The following is an 18,910-nucleotide window of genomic DNA, read 5'->3' on the forward strand; positions in this document are numbered from 1 at the left end:
TCTATTTCAAAATAAAAAGGGCTGGGCGTGGTGGCGCACGCTTGTAATCCCTGCGCTTGGGAGGCAGACACAGGAGGATCGTGCAGGTTCGAAGCCAGCCGTGGTCGCTGGCTTAGGAGACCCTGTTTCCAAATAAAAATGTTAAAATAGGTCTGGGAGTGTAGCCCGGAGGTAGAAGGGCTTCCAGGAACCCCAGTACCACCAAAAATAAATAAATAAATAAAATAAATAAATAAAATAAATAAAAAGGGTTGGGGGTGTAACTTGGAGATAGAGTGCTCCAGAGTTCAATCCTTAGTATATACCAAATTCAACCCATGATTCAACAGATTTTTACTGAACATCTGTTATATTCTGGTTGCTATGGGGACAATGAGTGGATTTCACACTGTATTGGGGGAGACAGTGGAGTGTCAGTGTGCTGGAGGCGGGGCTAGGAGAGGGGCACATTTGGAGCCAGGGCTAAGGGTTGTGTGCCTGTCAGGGGGCCGCAGGCATCTGGAAGTGTGATCCGGGCCAGAGGAGACCCAGAGCCAAGATTCCTGGGGGGAAGGAAACAAGCTTGGGTAAGCTGTGAGGGGATGGGGATCTGAGGAGGTGCTCTTCTAACTAGAAGGATGGGGGCTTGGTCTAGCACAGGTGTGAGAGGATGGGAAAGGACGAGGGCACCCTTAAGACACTCAGGACCTGACTGGGTATTGGGGATACAGGGCAGGGGGCAGGCCTAGGGGTTTCTGGTGGAGGGCGAGGGGATGGTAAAGTGGAGTAGAAGAGAGGAAGACTGGCCAAATCTGAAGGATAGCAGAGACAGCCAGGTGGCCTAGATTAGGCCCTTCAACACGGAGGCGCAGAATTCTAGCCTTCCGGGGCCAGGGAGGGCCAGGAGTTCCACCCTACCTCTGGGTGTGGCAATCCTTTCATTCCAGGTTCCATCCAGAACGTCCTGGAGGTCTGGAGGCCCCTCGCGGCCCCCAGCCCGAGTGTTTCGCCCTCCCCGGCTCTTCAGAGTCCTCTCCCGCACTTCAGATCCGCAGCTCCCCGCGGGCATTCGGAGCCTTCGAGCCCGGAGCCTCGGGCGCGCAGCCTGGTCGCCGTCGGGGCCGCGATGGCGGCTCGGGCCCTGGTCCTGACGCTCTGGGGCTGGGCGCTGCGTCCCGCGGCGGCCCTGGACGCCATGGGCCCGCACGCGGCGGTCCGTCTGGCGGAGCTGCTGACCGCGGAGGAGTGTGACCACTTTCGGTCGCTGCTGGCGGCGCCGGAGCCCGACGTGGAGGCCGAGCTGGCCCGGCTTTCGGAGCAGCGGCTGGCGCGGCCCCGGGGCCGGCGGGCGGAGCCGGGGGACGAGCCGGGCGGCTGCCGGGCGGCGCTGGCGGCCTGGCTGGCGGCGGAGGCCCCGGCGCTGCCCTGGGACCGCGTGGCCCGCGCCCTGCGCCGCAGCGGCCGCCCCGACGTGGCGCGCGAGCTGGGCAAGAACCTCCACCAGCAGGCGGCGCTGCGGCTGCGCGGGGCGGGGCGGCGCTCCCCGCCCCCGCCCGCCGCGCGCGCCCCCGCCCCGGCCGCGCGCGCCCCCGCCCCGCGCCCCCGGCGCGCCCCGCACGGCGCGCCCGCCTGGGACGCGCTGCGGCTGGCGGTGGAGCGCGCGCCGCGGCCGCCCTACGAGCGCAGCCCGGCGGGCTGGGCGGCGCCGCTGGCGCTCGGCGTGGTCTCGGGCTTCCTGGGCGCGCTGGGCGCCGGCGCGCTGCTCGTGCCCTGCACGCTGTGGGTCGCGGGCGGCGACGGCGGCCCGGGCCCGGAGCCCCGCGCCTCGGCCGCCCGGTCCTGAGCGCCGCCCCGGGCGGATTATAAAAGCGATGAGCCCAGCCGGCGCGCGTGTCCGTTCGTTGGCGCCCGGCTCGGGGGCGGGCCAGGGCGGGAGCCCCCGCGGCCGCCGGCTCGGGGCTGTCTGGTCTGGCAGATATTTTCCCACGAAGAGCCACCACCGCGGGCACGGGCCTGGTGCTAAGCAGGAATATGCATTACTTGACAGACCTTCAGAACCCCAGAAGGAAGGTTTTACCCCTGCCACACATCAGGGAACCCTGCTCGGTGGAGGGAAACCTCCTTCCCGCCCGGCGGGGTGTCTGAAACCCGAGCCCGGCTCGCAAGCGTGAGCCCCATGGCGGCTGCGCCCCGCGGGGAGCTGGAGGCGGTGGCGGGACCAGGCCAGGGGGCTCCGCGTCTGAGTCGTGTAGAGGGAGCTCGCAGGGGCAGCTGCCTCCACGCCCTTCGCACCCACCTGAGTCCCGGGCCTGGGGCCAGCGCCATGACAGAATGACAGGCCAGTCCAAGAGGAGAGTTGAAAACAAGATCGACGTAACCCTTTATTGCAAAGTCTAAAGTAAAAAGATGTACAGTACAAAGTAAAATTGAAATTTCAGACTATAAACTTCCAACCCACGTATACATTCTCATTTCTCAAGCATTTCTGCCATTTCCGCATAAACAGAACAGGGGACAAGTGGAAGGGACGAGTAAGGAGATACAGCAAGGGGGGAAATTGTCTAGAATAATCACAGACCCCCGAAGCAAGTGGAAGGAAAGACATTTTCTCGACCTGCTGTCCTGGTGATGAGAAGCGGGTGGTTGGAGCAGTGCAGTTTAAAATGGCTCTCAGAGTAGCAGCATTTATGGTACCGTTTCATCTTCCTTAGGTCCAAATAATACTTTGCCCTTCCCTAGCGCCTTTGCCTCTGTATCTCAAAACACTTTACAAAACATTTAGTTAAAGCCTCACAACACCCCTGTGAGGTAGGTCAGTATTATTATCCCCATTTTACAGATGGGGAAACTGAGGCACAGAGAGGTTAAGTGACTTGCCCAAGGCCACACAGCGAGCCAGTGGTCAAAGGAGGGATAGAATACACTTCTGTCCCTTTTCTGGAACCACTGGACCACACTCCCCTTTACCTATATACATTCTTCACACAACACACACACACACACACACACACACACACACACACACACACACCGCATGTGCACACCTGCCCACCCCACCCTACCCCACTTAGCCTCTATGTACAGCAAACAGCAGTGGGGGGCACGGGTAGGGGTACCTCAGGAGCGTTTTAATGAAGGAAGTCTTGGTAATCTCGGAAGGGGGATCCAAGAACGCGCAGAGCTGAGCTACAGCAGACTCTGCGGCAAACCTTGGCCCCCACCCCCAACCCAGACTTCTCTCCTGATGTCCCCTGGCTGACTAGTTGCAGCTGATTCTTTAGGGGATGGGGGCTACCTGAAAATGAACGAAGCTTTTTGCAAAACTTTGGGCAACATCTGAGAAAAGAAAGAGGCATCGTCACAGAAGATGCCCAGGACTCAAGTCACAAAGTCATAACCCATGGTGGCGATCTCACCTCCACAGCAGGCCTGGAGGCTGGGGCCGAGGACGGGGGCTGACCTACCAGCCATCTCTTTCCAGAGTGGAGCTACTGGAGTGGACTACTGTGGGCACTTCGAGATCCTCCTGAGAGAGTTCCTGGACCAGGAGACGCGGGCTAGAGGACGCCCCAGAGGCGGTGCCCCTCCCTGGGCAAATGTGCTGGCCTGTCTGTGGGGCGGTGCAGGGCAGGGCCCGGTGCTAGCTGGCAGAGCGGAGGCTGGTGCGCATCGTGCTTGTCCTAGTTTTGGGGGACGGGGGTAGGCTTATATTATCATTTTAAAAATATTGATGAGAAAGGCAGAACTAAGGCCAGTGTAGCTGGGCTGGCTGAGGTCCTCTCCAGGGGCTCTGCCATGTGGATTGAGTGAGGAAGAGTTTTAGGGGTCTCTAAGCACCAGCTTGGGACGGGGAATGCCACATGCGATGGGCAAATGCAGGGTCTGGGAGAGTCACCACCTAGCTCTTCTCTTACCTCAGCTTAGCTAGAATTGCAAGACCCTTTGGTTTCTTTCCCCTTACTTCCCCAAATATGCTAAATTCCCAGTTCCCAGACCCCTCCCAGGACTCAAAAATTGGGATAGTCAAGCAACAAACACACACCAAGACAGGCTTCCCTTGTATAGTAAAAAGGGTCACTTTTATTTTGTTACCTTTTGGCTTATAGTAGTGATGTACTTTTTTTTTTAATCACTTCTCATTTAGGGCAGCGTTGGCCTCCATGCATTCACTAATACACTATTGGTCTTTTACAGTTTACATTGTTTGTGTTGAAAAAGAAAAGAACCCCTCTGGGCATTATGGCTCCAGGGGCTTGAAAGGGTTTTCTGTTTATCTCTGCCTCAGCCAGTTCCCCATGCCCAAAGCGGCTCATTGGGGAAGGGGCAAGAACAGGTTGACTTGGAAATTCTTCCTGCCCTCCCCCTCTGCTCTAAATATGGAGTCTCCTCATCCTAAGCAATAAGGAGGTTAAGGAAAGAGAGGGAAAGTGTTTTTCACACACCAGCAACCATGTCAGCCGCTGCGCCGTGGCTTTGGCTCTGCGTTTTAAGTTAACAGCATCACACATCTTTTTGCTTTTTGTCCTTTTTTTTTTTTTTTTTTTTTAAAGGTGGATTGTGGAGTATAAATACTGCACCAAGGACCCGGCTACAAAAAATAAATATTTATATTATATTTATATATCTATATATATATATGTGCAGTGATACTGTGGCTGCTGCTGCTTTTTGATTGGCTTCATTAATATTTGGCAAAGCGTTGCCACCCACCCACTCAGGACGTGTGGGAAAACGTCACTGCCGATCCTTTCGGTTCAATGCCTGTTGACTGCGGGTGTAAACTGCTGGTGATGGTGTCATTTACTACCAAAGAAGTGTGGAGCAGGATGGGTGAGAGTGGGTGAGTGGCTGAGTGGAGGGGGAGAGCGGGAAGAATTGGGAGAAGTTAAAAAAAAGTGAGACTTCAGATAGAGCGGAGGTGGCTTCTGTCCTATGGAGCGGGCCAATGTGTTACTGAGGAGCGAGCCTGCTGGGTGGGATCAGGAGCTGGGGGAGGGAAAAGGTCAGATCTCAGAAAAATCTCAGTAATAGTCTCTAGTAGCTTAATGACATCACTAGCATGAGCGCTTGGTGTACCTAGCGGGGCTGTAGAGCTCTTTGCCCATCTCAAGACCTAAGAACAATTCAGTTTAGCCAAATCTTGCATAGAAGTGGTTAGAATTTATTGCACATTGGAACAAAAATATATATTTTTTGTTGTTTTGGAAAAGACCATTAGCAATAAAAAATTTTTTTTTGTCTGTCTGTCTGGTTTGGGGATGTACATTGGCTGACAGCATCTAAGTTCTAAGAAGAAAGAAAAGTATAAAAAATAAAAATAAACATGACAATGGCATAAGCCAGAAGCCATTTCCTATTTAATAAGTTAGTAATTTGTATTTACAAAAAGGCATGCCAATAAAATAAAATTATATATTACAGTATTTATAATTCTCTTAAAAAGAATAACCACACATGTCAGCTTCTGTTTTGTGCTGTTTACAATGGAGCCTGTACATGGTACTATACATTCATCCTACAGTGAGCACTGAAGAAATGCCTTCCCAACCTGTTACTGGGTGTAATATAAAACCCTACATGGTGCCGCAGAAGCAGGCCAAGAGAGCTGGACAGAATTTGTAATGGTCCAACGGAATAGAAAGCTCTGCTTACTGACTTGCTGTGGTTTGTTCTATGCAAAACGAGTCAAGTGGACTGTGAAGTTACATCCAAAGTGGTTCTACTGCAAGGCAGATTGGTGTGTCTGATTATGGTCTTCCCCTCCCCCCACTGTATGGTTCAGGAAGAATTTATTTTGATTTGGTTCACATACTAAAATCTCCCCTCACTCATTAGACTTCCTGAAACATTCAACTGCAGCATCTTGGCTTTGAACCCTAGTCATCAGATGAGATAGCCTTGGACTAAGAACTGTCTTCCATAAAGCAGGAGATGGAATGGAAGGTATGACGCTCCCCCAGAAGCCACCCTCCAATGACAACGGGCAGGTCGCTAAGCAGGGAGCAAAACTGGCTGAAAGAGAAGGTGCCGGGGGAAGGTGGAACGTACCGAAGGACTCATATCCAGTCACTTTCTATGAAAACCAGTGTGGTAAAGAAACCAAGTGGGCTTGGTTCAGAGGCAGCTCTATCTGTATCTGTTAGTCTAATAGTAACAGAAAGAGACCATGGCCACACTCCAATGATGCCGCCCTCCCCCAGCCTGTGCGGGTGGGAAGGGAAGCTCTGCTCAGTGGAGAAATGTGATGGAGGCAGGAGGAGCCATGCAGGTGTGAGCTTGTGACAGCCCCTCTGCAGAAGAAAGTCAGTTCAGAACCCCTGAACCCCTCTCCCTATGGACCCAAGCCCAGAGAAAGCCGCGAAAGGACATGACACTAAATGAATAAGCACCCTAGAACCCCCAACAAAAGGCTGTTTGAAGTTCTCCAGAAAACTTCCCAGAGATAACATGCTACCTTGAGTAGCACTTCTACCTCTATTCCCAAATAAGCGTCTCTTCTCCAGTATGAAGGCTAAACCCATCATAAATATTGCAAGATACAAATGAACCTTTTTTAGCCCTAGGATTTGGTTTTACAGTGACATTAATAGTATAAGCCATTCGAGATCAAAGGCTCCCCATGTACTGGACACAGAGCAGCATTAAATAGTTCATCTTGCAAAATGTGCAACAATGGCTGTATGTTAGAGATGTCTGTTAAACATATATACACAACGGATCCATCTGCTTGTTGGACTGGGTTTGTTATTTGTTGTTGGTTGTGGTCAATTGGTTGGTTATGTTTCCCTACCCAGAAGGTGTATGAAAGACTTCTAAGAACTCATAAAGAATTGCAGCCAGTATGGAACTCTTACCATTTTCTCCAAATACAGTGAACGGTGCAGGGCTGGGTCCTGTCCAAAGGCTGAGCCAATGCAGGGGACAGGATTAGCAGTGTCCTGTGGTGTATGGATCTCATGCATGACTTCTGATCACGGCATGCCAGCATGCAAATCATTTCTACGCATTGAACGAGCACAATGTTTGGAATTGGCCTGAGTAAGTCCTCCTCAGCCTGAAAAAACCTGACTGTTTCCCCCACCCATCTCCAAACCACGTGAAGCCCATGTGGAGAAGATGCGGTTTATGTCAAAGAAACTGACAATTAAATGACATGGGCTAAGTGTGAGTGTGTGTGTTTTTTCTTTTTGCTGCTTAGCTTAACTAATGTAAGAATGCAGTATAGTTTGCATGAACAAACAAACTTTTAAAGTGATGCTTTCTGCTTCTGAGAATCAACAAAATGAAAAAATAAAATCCATTTGGCTGCAACGGAAATATGCTGGTCCCGGCAGCCTCTCCTCTGTTTTTGTATCCTGTTAGTTTTGTCCTAAGTTGCATTGACTGAATGTGGAACATGCAGTAACCACCTGCCCAAGCAATAGAAAATCTGTGAGTCCAGGGAGCAGGGTCCTTTGCCCTGGGCAGGTCACTGCTCAAGATGCAACTGTGTCACATGGTAAGCAGACTACGTTTGGTATAGATCTTCAGGTTACAGCATCTCCACAGCTGTTCTGCATTGATAATATTCAGGAAGTTTGTAAACAATCTTTCACTTGCAAATGTTAAGCCGGAGTAGTATTTCATTGTTTTCCGCCTCTAACACTTGGATTCTCTGACCTCTTTTTGTTTTTTGGCTCTTTCCCTTCTTCCTTCCTCTGCCCGCTGCTGTTTCTCCTTGTCGGGCTTAGTTACACTGTCATAGGACGGGAGGGAGGCCGTGGATGGGGTGCTTTCCTTTTTCTCTCGGTGTGTGCCTCCATTCTCAAGCTTATTGGAAGTCATCTTTTTGCAGATGAAGCCCCGCCTTGCTAAATGTCCCCGGTAGGCACGCTGCAGGACCACTGCAGATACCTCCTCCTGCTTGCGCCGCAGTGTAGTTGTGATTGGCTCGTAAGACACTTTGGAAGGATTGGATGCCACAAACCGCTCCTCCATCTGCTGCCGCAGGATGTCCAACTCCCCACTATCTCCCAGGACCCGCTTGGTGAAGGCAAAAAGGATGTCCAAGCAGTGGATGCGATCGCCGCTCACCATCGGCAGATCCATGGCAATGAGCTCAATGGTGTTGGGCTTGGGCACCCGGAGAGGATGCTCCAAGGCATCTGCAAAGTCTGCCAGCTTGCAGTACTCGATGAATTGGGTGGCATCGGGGTCAAACTTCTCCCAGATCTCATAGAAAGTCTCAAAGTCATCCTCACTCAGAGGGTCTGCGCTTTCTTCAGTGGCTACACTGAAGTTCTCCAAGATGATGGCAATGTACATGTTTACGACAATGAGGAAAGAGATGATGATGTAGCTGACAAAGAAGAAGATGCCTACTGAGGGGTTCCCACAGTCTCCCTTAAAGCCGCTCCCCGGGTGTTCCTTATCCAGGCTGCAGTCAGGCGGGCGGTTCAGGATGGGCAGCAGCAGGCCGTCCCAACCGGCTGAGGTTGTGATCTGAAACAGGCAGATCATGCTGTTGCCAAATGTCTCAAAGTTGAACATGTCATCGATGCCAGCCTCATGCTTCACATATGCAAAATTGGACATCCCAAAGATGGAGAAGATGAACATGACCAGGAAGAGCAGAAGGCCGATGTTGAACAGGGCAGGCAAGGACATCATTAAGGCAAAGAGGAGGGTACGAATCCCTTTGGCGCCTTTGATCAGACGCAAGATACGCCCAATACGGGCCAATCGGATAACTCGGAATAGGGTTGGGGAAACAAAGTATTTCTCAATGATATCAGCCAGGAACATTCCTAAGAGAGGAAAGCAGAAGTTATGTTACTGAGTTTGGAGATGACCTTTGCTTCTTGTTACCTGGAATTGTGGAACTCTTGTGTTCAAAGGACTTTGTAGAATGAGTGCTTTATTATTCAGTCTGAATTCATAATTAAAAAATGTCATGTTTCAAATATATAGAAAAGTAAGTGTGTGGATTATACACACCTGTAATCCCAGCTACTCAGGAGGCTGAGGCAGTAGGATCATAAGTTTGCAGCCAGCTTGGGCAACTTAGTGAGATTCTGTCTCAAAATAAAATAAGAAGAGCTGGGGATGCAGTTTAGTGCTAGCATGCACAAGGCCCTGTGTTCAATACCCATTACTGCAAAACAATAACAGCAAAATCAAAAACATATGGAAAAGTAGAAAAAACAATGAAATAATAATATGTAAAATATACAAATTTAGCAGAGGCTAGCATTTTACCAAATCTGCTCCCTCTCTCTTTATACCTGGAAGCATCCACAATCCTCAAGTATGTATCACACATTACAATTTCACTATGTAGGAACCCATAAATAATTCATAGCATTCTACTGTGTTTAGGAAAGTATAGTACATCTGTTTTCCTAGATTCATCTCTTTAGATCTCTAATTTGTTTTCTCTAATTTGTACTAAAATAATGTAAGATTATTCATTTTAACGAACGAATGGTATTCTTTTTTATGAGTGGGTCCTCACTTATCTGGTTTCCTACTCAAAGACAACTAGTTTTTTCAAATGCGAGTGTGTACAGTTTTGAGGATCTATCACTTGCTCTCTATACTGCCATCAAATATACAAGATTTACAGCAGTGAATGAGAGGTCCCGGCTACCCTTGATTTTGAAGTGTTAGTAACTTTGCTAATGCCACCAACTTCACAGCATCTTTGAAAGAGGATGAAAAAAGCCTGGGAGTGAGGCTGGAGGGGGCGCGGGCGTGCTCTCTCCACTCAGCGCACTGCTCGCCATCCAGGCCTTGGCAAGACTACGGAACGCGGGCTGACAGGAGGCATTTAATCTGAAGGACGCGCCGTGAGCCTAAGTGAAGGGCCCGCTCATTCGCAGGTCTCACCTGTGTTTGTATCCTACTAATGCCGTGACATTTTATCTACTAAATTGGTTTCTGATTTACGTACGGCTTTCAGCTCAGAAAACTAGAAGCACTGAGCTAAAAGCCACTCCTGAGCTTACGAGGCTAGTGTGGTAGAGTAAGGAGAGGGGGGGTGAGAAGACAAAGATGAAAAGCAGCTGGGGTTACAGGTGTGGCCAACCACACCCAGCTCTGAAGGAAGTTACTGTTTTTTTTTGTGTGTGGTACTGGGGGTTGAACTCAGGGGTGTTCTACCTCTGAGCTACACCTCTAGCCCTATTTTTCATTATTTTATTTTTATTTTTATTTTTTGGTGGTACTGGGGGTGGAACCCAGAGGCTTTCCACCTCTGGGCTATACTCCCAGACCCATTTTATATATTTTTTGGAAACAGGGTCTCACTAAGTTGCTGAGGCTGGCTTCAAACCTGTGTGATCCTCCTGTCTCAGCCTCCCAAGCCCTAGGATTACAAGCGTGCGCCACCATGCCCGGCTTCTGAATAAAGTTTTGAAGAATGAATGTGTATCTGGCCATGGACTTGTAATCTTCCTTGCCTCGGCCTTCTCAGTAGCTGAGATTACAGATGTGCACCACTATGTCACATGTGGCTTCATACTTCTATTGTAGTTACACACACACACACACACACACACACACACCTTTTTTGTGGTGGTACTGGGGATTAAAAACACACACACACACACACACACATACTGGAGCTATATATACTTCCAGCTACACACACACACACACACACACACACACACACACACACACACATATACTGGAGCTATATATACTTCCAGCTACACACACACACACACACACACACGCGTGTGTGTGTGTGTGTGTGTGTGTGTGTGTGAACCCAGGGGCCTTCTACCTCCGGGCTACACTCCCAGACCTATTTTATATTTTATTTGGAAACAGGGTCTCTTAAGCCACCCGAGGCTGGCTTCGAACCTTCGTGATCCTCCTGTTTCAGCCTCCCAAGAGTAGAAATTACAAGCAAGCGTGCACTACCACGCCCGGCTATATATAATGTTTTGGTATTGCAAAGTGAACCCAGGTGCATTCCACTTCCAAGCTACACCCTTATGTTTTGTATGCCCTTATTTAAAATGCCCTTATTTTGAAACAGGGACTCACTAAGTTGCTAAGGTTGGCTTAAACCTGAAATCCTCCTGTTATATCCCCCCAAGCACTGGGATCATCGGTGTGAACCACCATGCTTGACTAAAGATATATAAATGTATATATACACACATATATGCCTTTCTCAATGTTTTTATATTTTTAAATATATATGTATATGTATGTATGTGTATATATTTGTGGTACTGGGGATGGAACCCAGGGGCATTCTACCTCTGAGCTACACCCCAGCCCGATTTTTTATTCTTTATTTTTTAAAACAGGGTCTCACTGAGTTGCAAAGGGCCTCACTAAGTAGTTGAGGCTATCTACGAACCCGAATCCTCCTGTCTCAGCCTTCCAAATGCTGGGATAAGAAGCATGAGCCACCACTCTAGGCCTATATGTATATTTCTTCTTCATCATCATCATCATCATCATCATCATCATCATCATCATCATCATCATTGCAGGTCTAGGGATGGAACCCAGGGGCATTCGACCTCTGAGCTACACCCCCTGCCCTATTTTTTTTTTTTTTTTTTTTTTTTGCGGGTCTGGGGATGGAACCCAGGGGCATTCTACCTCCGAGCTATACCCCCTGCCCTATTTTTTATTATTTATTTTGAAACCAAGTCTCACTAAGTTGCAGAGGGCCTCACTAAGTAGCTGAGGATATCAGCGAACCGTGATCCTCCGGTCTCAGCCTCCCAAATGCTGGGATTACAAGCGTGCACCACCACACCCGGCTCCCTGCCCTATTTTTTATTCTTGATTTGGAAACAGGGTCTCACTAAATTGCAGAGGACTTCACTAAGTAGCTGAGGCTGTCCACAAACCATGATCTTCCAGTCTCAGCCTCCCGAATGCTGGGATTACAAGCATGCGCACCACACCTGGCTCTCTCTCTCTGTTTTAATGACAAGTTTCTTTTACCTTCCCTGCTAAACTTTAATTTCCCTAAAAGTAAGAATCAAATCTTAACTTTTTTCCCCCCTAAGAGTCAAAGCCTTTATAACCCAACACTCCTCTGAATGCTCTGTGTGAACTCAGTGACCAGGTAACCTGCTAGGCAGGACTAAGATGACTTAGGGGCTCACCTACCACCTGCATCTCAGGCCCATGAGATCTGATGTGCCCACAGGAATGTCACCCTCCAGACCAGTCAGGGCCCTCTCCCTCCCCTGCCCCCACCCTACTCACCCACGATGGATAGGATGACCACCACAAAGTCGAAGATGTTCCAGCCAATGGTAAAGTAGTAGTGCCTCAGGGCAAACATTTTGAGCACACACTCACAGGTGAAGAAGATGACAAAGACCAGATTAATCCAGTAGAGAATGTTCTCCATCTGCTTGCTCTGCGTATCTGTCTCCACCATCATTGTCACCATATTAAGGCAGATGAGCATCATGATTACAATGTCGAAGGCTTGTTGAGTGACAAAGTCAAAGACGATACCTTGGATTTTGTTCTAGGGCGGGGGAGAGGGGAAGAAGATACAACAGGATTAATGGCAGCCTTTCCAGGTAGATCTGCAATGCCTGTCCATGCACGCAGTCCCTGCTGTCTTTTCTGTAACACTGAACACTTCTTTTCTCTGCTCTATAGGGAGCTTCCCATACGTCACCCCCTGGAGAGCTTTTCTCAAGCTGCCACTCTTCACTCTGACCTTCTGCTGGCACATGCTGCTGGCGGTCTTCCTGCTTCCCCTCTTGGTCTCCCTCTTTTCTCTTGACACCCAAGTGTTAGGAGAGCCATCTGCCCCCATTGCTCATGCCCAGTTTCCTAGTGGGATTAGCACTTCCCACTCAACATTTCTCCTTGGTGACTATTCTTTGTGTGATACTGGGGATGGAACCCAGGGGCATTCTACCTCCAAGCTATACTCCCAGCCCTATTCTATTTTTATTTGGAAATAGGGTATCACTAAATTGCCCAGAGCCTCACTAAGTTGCAGAGGCTGGCTTCAAACCTGTGATTCTCCTATCACAGTCTCCCAAGACTGGAATTACAGGTGTGAGCCAACATGTCTGGCCCAAGATTCAATCTTAAAGTTTCTGTTCTTCTTGTTGTGGTTGTTTGTTGGTTTTTTAAAGTTGCTTTAAATGAATGCTACATAAGGAACTTTGAGGCATTTGGAAATCTAATCTTGCTTCTCTGAAATCAGAAAATAACAACCAACAAAGTGTGAGGCTGAGTCTTAGCCCCAAATCTGTTTTTAAAAAGGCTTTGTTTAAACCTGGGCATGGAGGTGCATGCTTGTAATCCAGCATTTGGGAGGTTGAGACAGGAGGATCATGGTTCGCGGACAGCCTCAGCTACTTAGTGAGGCCCCTTGCAACTCAGTGAGACCCTGTTTCAAAATAAAGAATAAAAAATAGGGCTGAGGGTGTAGCTTGGAGGTAGAATGCCCCCGAGTTCCATTCCCCAGTACCCCCCACAACAAAAAGGTCTCAGTTTGAGAGAAGAAATCAGGACATCAGACTCTTACTTTCTCCCTCTTCTGCTAAGACAGCCGGAAGCACTGTTTTAGCTTCTAGACACATCCTGCAAAGACATACCTGTGGGCCACAGAAGGTGAGAAAATAGTGACCAAATCCTACCTCGAACTTGTAGGAAAAGTAGGAAAAGAATCATTCTGCTTATTTTCCTTTGTTGGTTTTTGGTTGTCTCTTAAAATCTTTCTGGCCAAGCCAGAGCAATATGGTGAGCATCCGATTCTCTGTTCCTCGGGGGCTCCGAGAGGTCAAGGACAAAGGGAGAACACACTCCATACCTTAGCCCAGTTCACTTGCCAACATACTCAAATCATCATCATCATCATCATCATCATCTTCTTCTTCTTCTTCTTCTTCTTCTTCTTCTTCTTCTTCCTCTTCCTCTTCCTCTTCTTCTTCCTCTTCCTCTTCTTCTTCTTCTTCTTCCTCCTCCTCCTCTTCTTCTTCTTCTTCTTCTTTTCTCCTCCTCCTCCTCCTCCTCCTCCTCCTCCTCCTCCTCCTCCTCCTCCTCCTCTTCTTCTTCTTCTTCTTCTTCTTCTTCTTCTTCTTCTTCTTCTTCTTCTTCTTCTTCTTCTTTCCTCCTCCTCCTCCTCCTCCTCCTCCTCCTCCTCCTCTTCTTCTTCTTCTTTTTTGTGGTACTGGGGATGGAACCCAGGGCCACTCTCTACCTCCGAACTACACCCCAAGCCCTATTTTTTTTATTCTTATTTTTGGAAACAGGGTCTCACTGAGTTGTGGACAGCCTTACTAGGTAGCTGAGGCTGGCCATGAACCACAATCCTCCTGTCTCAGCCTCCCAAATGCTGAGATGACAAGCGTGCGCCACTACGCCCAGCTATTAAAATCTTTCGATGGGGCATCTGGGAGAGGATCAGTGGGCACTGGGCAGCTAATCACTTACCCTTTTCATTCCTTTTTTTTCTTTTCTTTTCTTTTTTTTTTGCAGTACTGGGACTTGAACCCAGGGACAATCTACCTTCAAGCTACACCCCCGCCTTATTCTTTATTTTGAAACAGGGTCTCAGTCACAGAGGACCTAAGTAGCTGAGGCTGGTTGTGAACTTGCGATCCTGTCTCAGCATCCCGACTACTGGGATTATAATTGTGTGTCACTATGCCCAGCTTTTTTTGCTTCCTTGCTTAGTAACCCTCACAATGTATTTTTCCAGACAGGGTCTCCCTATGCCCTTGGCCTGTGCAATGTACTCACCAAGGGGCGGGGAATGGGTTTCTGTGGTTTCTTTGAGCCCAGCTTTTTCATGGCATTGTAGTACTTCTTCTGTTCCTCAGTCATGAAGATGTCCTGACCTCCAAAGTAAAGGAGGGAAAAAGAGAATAGCAATTACAACTGGCTCTCACAGGTGCTGAGTATCAAGGGAACTTACTTCTTTCCTTTTCAGAGGTCAGTTTAGCTGATAGCTGTTTCTGAGTGAAACAGACCTGGATACTTATTCTAATTCTTTTCTTTCTTTCTTTTTTTTTTTTTTTTTTGGTGGCACTGGGGTTCCTGGAAGCCCTTCTACCTCCAGGATACACTCCCACGGGCTACACTCCCAGACCTATTTTTTAACTTTTTTATGTGGAAACAGGGTCTCTTAAGCCAGAGAAGCTGGCTCCGAACCAGAGTGATCCTCCTGTCTCCGCCTTCCAAGTGCGGGGATTACAAGCGTGCGCCACCACGCCCGGCTACTTATTCTAATTCTGAGATGGCTGTCTCTGTGGTCAGCATGGGATTTCTGATATTTGCTAGGCTAGGTAGAAAGGAGATGAACAATAAACTACAGATCCTCTATGCAGGGAAAACCTGAGAACAAGGACTTAGGAGACACATCTCAATCTTATAACACTGTGCTGGCCTGATTTCCTGATAAAATTCTAGCACATTTTTCTATTTTTTAAACTTTTTTTTGGGGGGGTTACTGGGGATTGAACCCAGGGGCATTCTATCTCTGAGTTACACCCCAGCTGTGTTTTATTTTTTATTTTCAAACAGGGTCTTGTTGAGTTACTGGGGCCTTGCTAAGTTGCTGAGGCACTTCTTAAACCTGGGATCCTCCTGTCTCAACCTCCAAAGTACTGGAATTATAGGTGTGTGCCACCATACTTGGCTAATTTTTTTTTAAATAAAAGGATTTTTAAGTGCTGGCTAATGGCCCATTCATTTTAAATAATATTCAAAGTTTGAAAATTCTGGTATAAGAAGAGAGTCTTTTGGGACAGACTTGACTCACAAAATGAATGATAAGAGGGATGTTTTCATTTTACTTTGGAAGAAGTATCTGGGATAAGCAGGAAGGTGAGCTTTCTGAGGGTGGCCTGTCAATTCCGCTTGCTAGTGGTGCGCAGGATTATCATGGAGAGCGGCAAGCTTGCGCAATTTCTGCTCTCACTGCAGCTGTGCACCTGCCTCTTTCCATTCTGTTTCAGGGCTCTGTTTCAGGCCCTCTCTGCCCTCTCCCTTTGGTGACAGGCAAGGCCAGTAGTAGGCCTTGAGAACAAAAGACTGCTAGTAACTTCAGCAAACTGTATGTTGCAAAGTCCAGCCCTGAGCAGAAAGAGTTGGTTGGGGCAAATGTACATTGGCGCCAGTGCCACAGTGAGATGATGATTTGGATTTTTGAGAAAGGGGGGCATTTTCTCTCTCCAGGCAGGGCTGGAGGCCTCTCATTTGGGGGACCTCTGACCACTGGTATGGAGGGGAGGAGACCTATCTTTTTCTTTTGTTGATTGAAGTTATCAATGATGACACCAATGAACAGGTTCAAGGTGAAGAAGGAGCCGAAGATGATGAAGATGACAAAGTAGATGTACATGTAGATGTTGTCCTCATACTTAGGCTGTTCATCAGGCTGTTAAAGGACAGGAGAAAAGAATGAGCGATGGCCCCGTGTGGGGATCAGGTGGGTTGTTCAGACATGCCAAAGCCACCAGCCCGACTCGCCACACGTGAGCTGTTGCACAAGCTGGGGCAGGGAGCCCTAGCCTTCTCCCGCCTGCCTCCCGTGTGCGGGCAGCTCCTGCACTGAGAGGCATCTCCGCTGGGGCTCACGTGGTGAGTATGCAAGTCACTAGGGAGGGGAGGGGAGGAGTGTCTGCGGGGAGCCCCTCTCATTTCACGGCAGGACCAAAGAGTAGACAGCTCCACTGGGGCCAAGTAAAAACCAAGAGTCTAGTTATCTGACGCAAATGTAAGAGAGTGAGGGCTTACCAAGGGAGGAAGATGGCCTACCATCAATAAAGCATGCAACCCACATTCCAAACAAACTTGGACTCTGGCATTCCTCCCTCCTTTCTTTCTCAGCCCCAACATGCAGCTTGCCTTCTCACCGCCTATGCAGTATCTGTTTCACCAGATAACCCTTACCTTTCGAGAGTCAACAGCTGCATACATGATGTCCATCCAGCCTTTGAAGGTTGCCTGGCAAACAGAGTCAGTCATTAGACTGTGTCTGTAAGGGTGGGTGGGACTGGGCAGGGATCCTGAAGGCCAGGTTCGAGGACACAGCATGGGGACTTTGGTTGGGTACGTCCTCATATGGACTTAGGATTTCCTTTTGTTAATATGGCTCCCGGGATGGGGGTGGGGAGCACATTGAGTAAGTTCCTGAAAATAACACCAAAGGTTGGCAAAAAAACATGTTGACAATGGTAAGTGGACCAGTACTTTAGCACACAAAATTGTAAAAATGGGCTTGAGAAGGCTGCCTAAAGCTACAGCAAATGCATGCTCATGAGCAAGGGGCAAGACTCTGCGGAAGGTACTTAGGTTTGAGCCCTCTACTGAGGGGTCTGCATTTATTTGTTTATTTATTATTTGGCACTGGGGATTGAACTCGGGGGCATTCTACCCTTGAGCCACAACCCCAGACCTGTTTTATTTCTTATTTGTAAACAGGGTCTCACTAGGTTGCTGAGAGCCTTCCTAAGTTGCTGAGGCTGGCTTCAAACCTGTGATCCTGCTGTCTTAGCTTCCCAAATACTGGGATTTTAAGAGTGTACCACCATGATGGCTTTATTTTGAAATAGGCTCCTGTTAAGTTCTGGTCTTGAACCTGCCATTCTCCTGTCTCAGCCTTTTAAGTACTGGTATTGCAGGAATGTGCTACTATGCCTGGCTTGAAATAATCTTTTTTTTTTTTCTTTTACATTTTGAAACAGGGCCTAAGTTGCTGAAGCTGGCTATAAACCTGCAATCTTCCTGTCTCAGCCTCCTAAGTACTGAGATTACAGGCATGTGCCACCATGCCTTGCTCTAGGAATCATTATTTTAAAAAGGTGTTTAAGAGGCAGGTGTGGTGGCGCATGCTTGTAATCCCAGAGCTTGGGAAGCTGAGACAGGACAATCACACAGGTTCGAAGCCAGCCTCAGCTACTTAGTGAGGCTCTCAGCAACTTAGTGAGACCCTGTTTCCAAATAAAATATAAAATGGGTCTAAAAGTGTAGCCCGGAGGTAGAAGGCCCCCAGCTGGGTTCCATCCCTAGTACCTACCTCTACCTCTACCTCTCCCTTCCCTCCCCCCCCCCACACATGTTTAATAAGCAGTGGGAGTTTGAAAAATTCAGTTACATTTAAAAACCAAACAAATAAGGTTGGAAATAACCCCTTACTAATCTATACGTGTGTGACCTATGGAAATGGCACTACTGGCTGGGTCTTTGCCAGTTCTTTTCCCATTCTCCTTCACTCTACTATATATAACATGATTTTGGAAACAAATATGGACAACCAATGTAATATTCTCTATGCTTTGTTTGTTCAGCCACATTCTAAGCTTTGCAGGGGCCTGGGAAAGTATGTCTTTTTTCATGTGCTGGCCCTATTGCCAAGCACAGTGTTTTGCATATGGTGGGGAACCTGGGTACAATGTCTGATGGGCTGGTTAATGCGCATTGGTTTTCTAGAGCTGCCCCAATTCAGATTCAATTTGTTGGCCCAATTTGTTGAACTGGGATAGAACAGCAAAAGTTTTGCAGTGGGATACGACACACATCATTCTATGAGCCTTGCTTCCAACTACCTGTGAATGCTCACTATGTGTTAGGTGAGGTGGAGAGCTTCATCTGCATTATCGTATTTAATACTCCCAGTCACTGAATGATGTGGACATGGCAGTAATAGTTATGGAAACACATATTAGCTATTACCATTAATTGAACACTGCCATGTGCTAGGCATTTTAAATGTACAAAGACATTTAAAAATGTAATGAATTCTCTTAACAGCCATGCAAAGTATTATTACCTATATTTAATCAATGAGGAAACAAAGAGTCAGAGAAGTTGAGTAATTTGTCCCCAAATACATATCCAGTAAAATCAGAGTGTGGCTCAAACTTACACCTGTCTGGTTCTAAAGCCTATGGGCTTCCACTGTGTCAACTGTCTTATCAGACACTCCAGAAAACTGGTA

At 48.2% G+C, this 18,910-nt stretch overlaps 2 protein-coding genes across 4 annotated transcripts in view; one reads left to right on the forward strand and one right to left on the reverse strand.

Moving 5' to 3' along the window:
* Positions 1–1,105: 1,105 nt before the first annotated feature.
* Positions 1,106–1,822, forward strand: TMDD1 (transmembrane and death domain 1; the record flags this gene model as incomplete). Its single annotated transcript, XM_080704885.1, has 1 exon — positions 1,106–1,822. The coding sequence occupies one exon, from the start codon at positions 1,106–1,108 to the stop codon at positions 1,820–1,822; it is 717 nt and encodes a 238-aa protein (XP_080561011.1).
* A 5,795-nt stretch (positions 1,823–7,617) lies between these two features.
* Positions 7,618–18,910, reverse strand: part of SCN8A (sodium voltage-gated channel alpha subunit 8) — a gene marked incomplete at both ends in the record, with an annotated part of 135,092 nt that continues 123,799 nt past the window's right edge. For all 3 annotated transcript variants that reach the window (XM_080705436.1, XM_080705435.1, XM_080705434.1), the window contains 5 exons: positions 7,618–8,765; positions 12,202–12,472; positions 14,710–14,802; positions 16,187–16,348; positions 16,864–16,917. In XM_080705436.1, coding sequence (XP_080561562.1) covers positions 7,618–8,765; positions 12,202–12,472; positions 14,710–14,802; positions 16,187–16,348; positions 16,864–16,917 — 1,728 coding nt within the window. The remainder of the gene's footprint in view (positions 8,766–12,201; positions 12,473–14,709; positions 14,803–16,186; positions 16,349–16,863; positions 16,918–18,910) is intronic.

The sequence above is a fragment of the Muscardinus avellanarius genome (assembly GCF_963383645.1).
Source record: "Muscardinus avellanarius genome assembly, chromosome: 11".
In the NCBI taxonomy this organism is placed as follows: Eukaryota; Metazoa; Chordata; class Mammalia; order Rodentia; family Gliridae; genus Muscardinus; species Muscardinus avellanarius.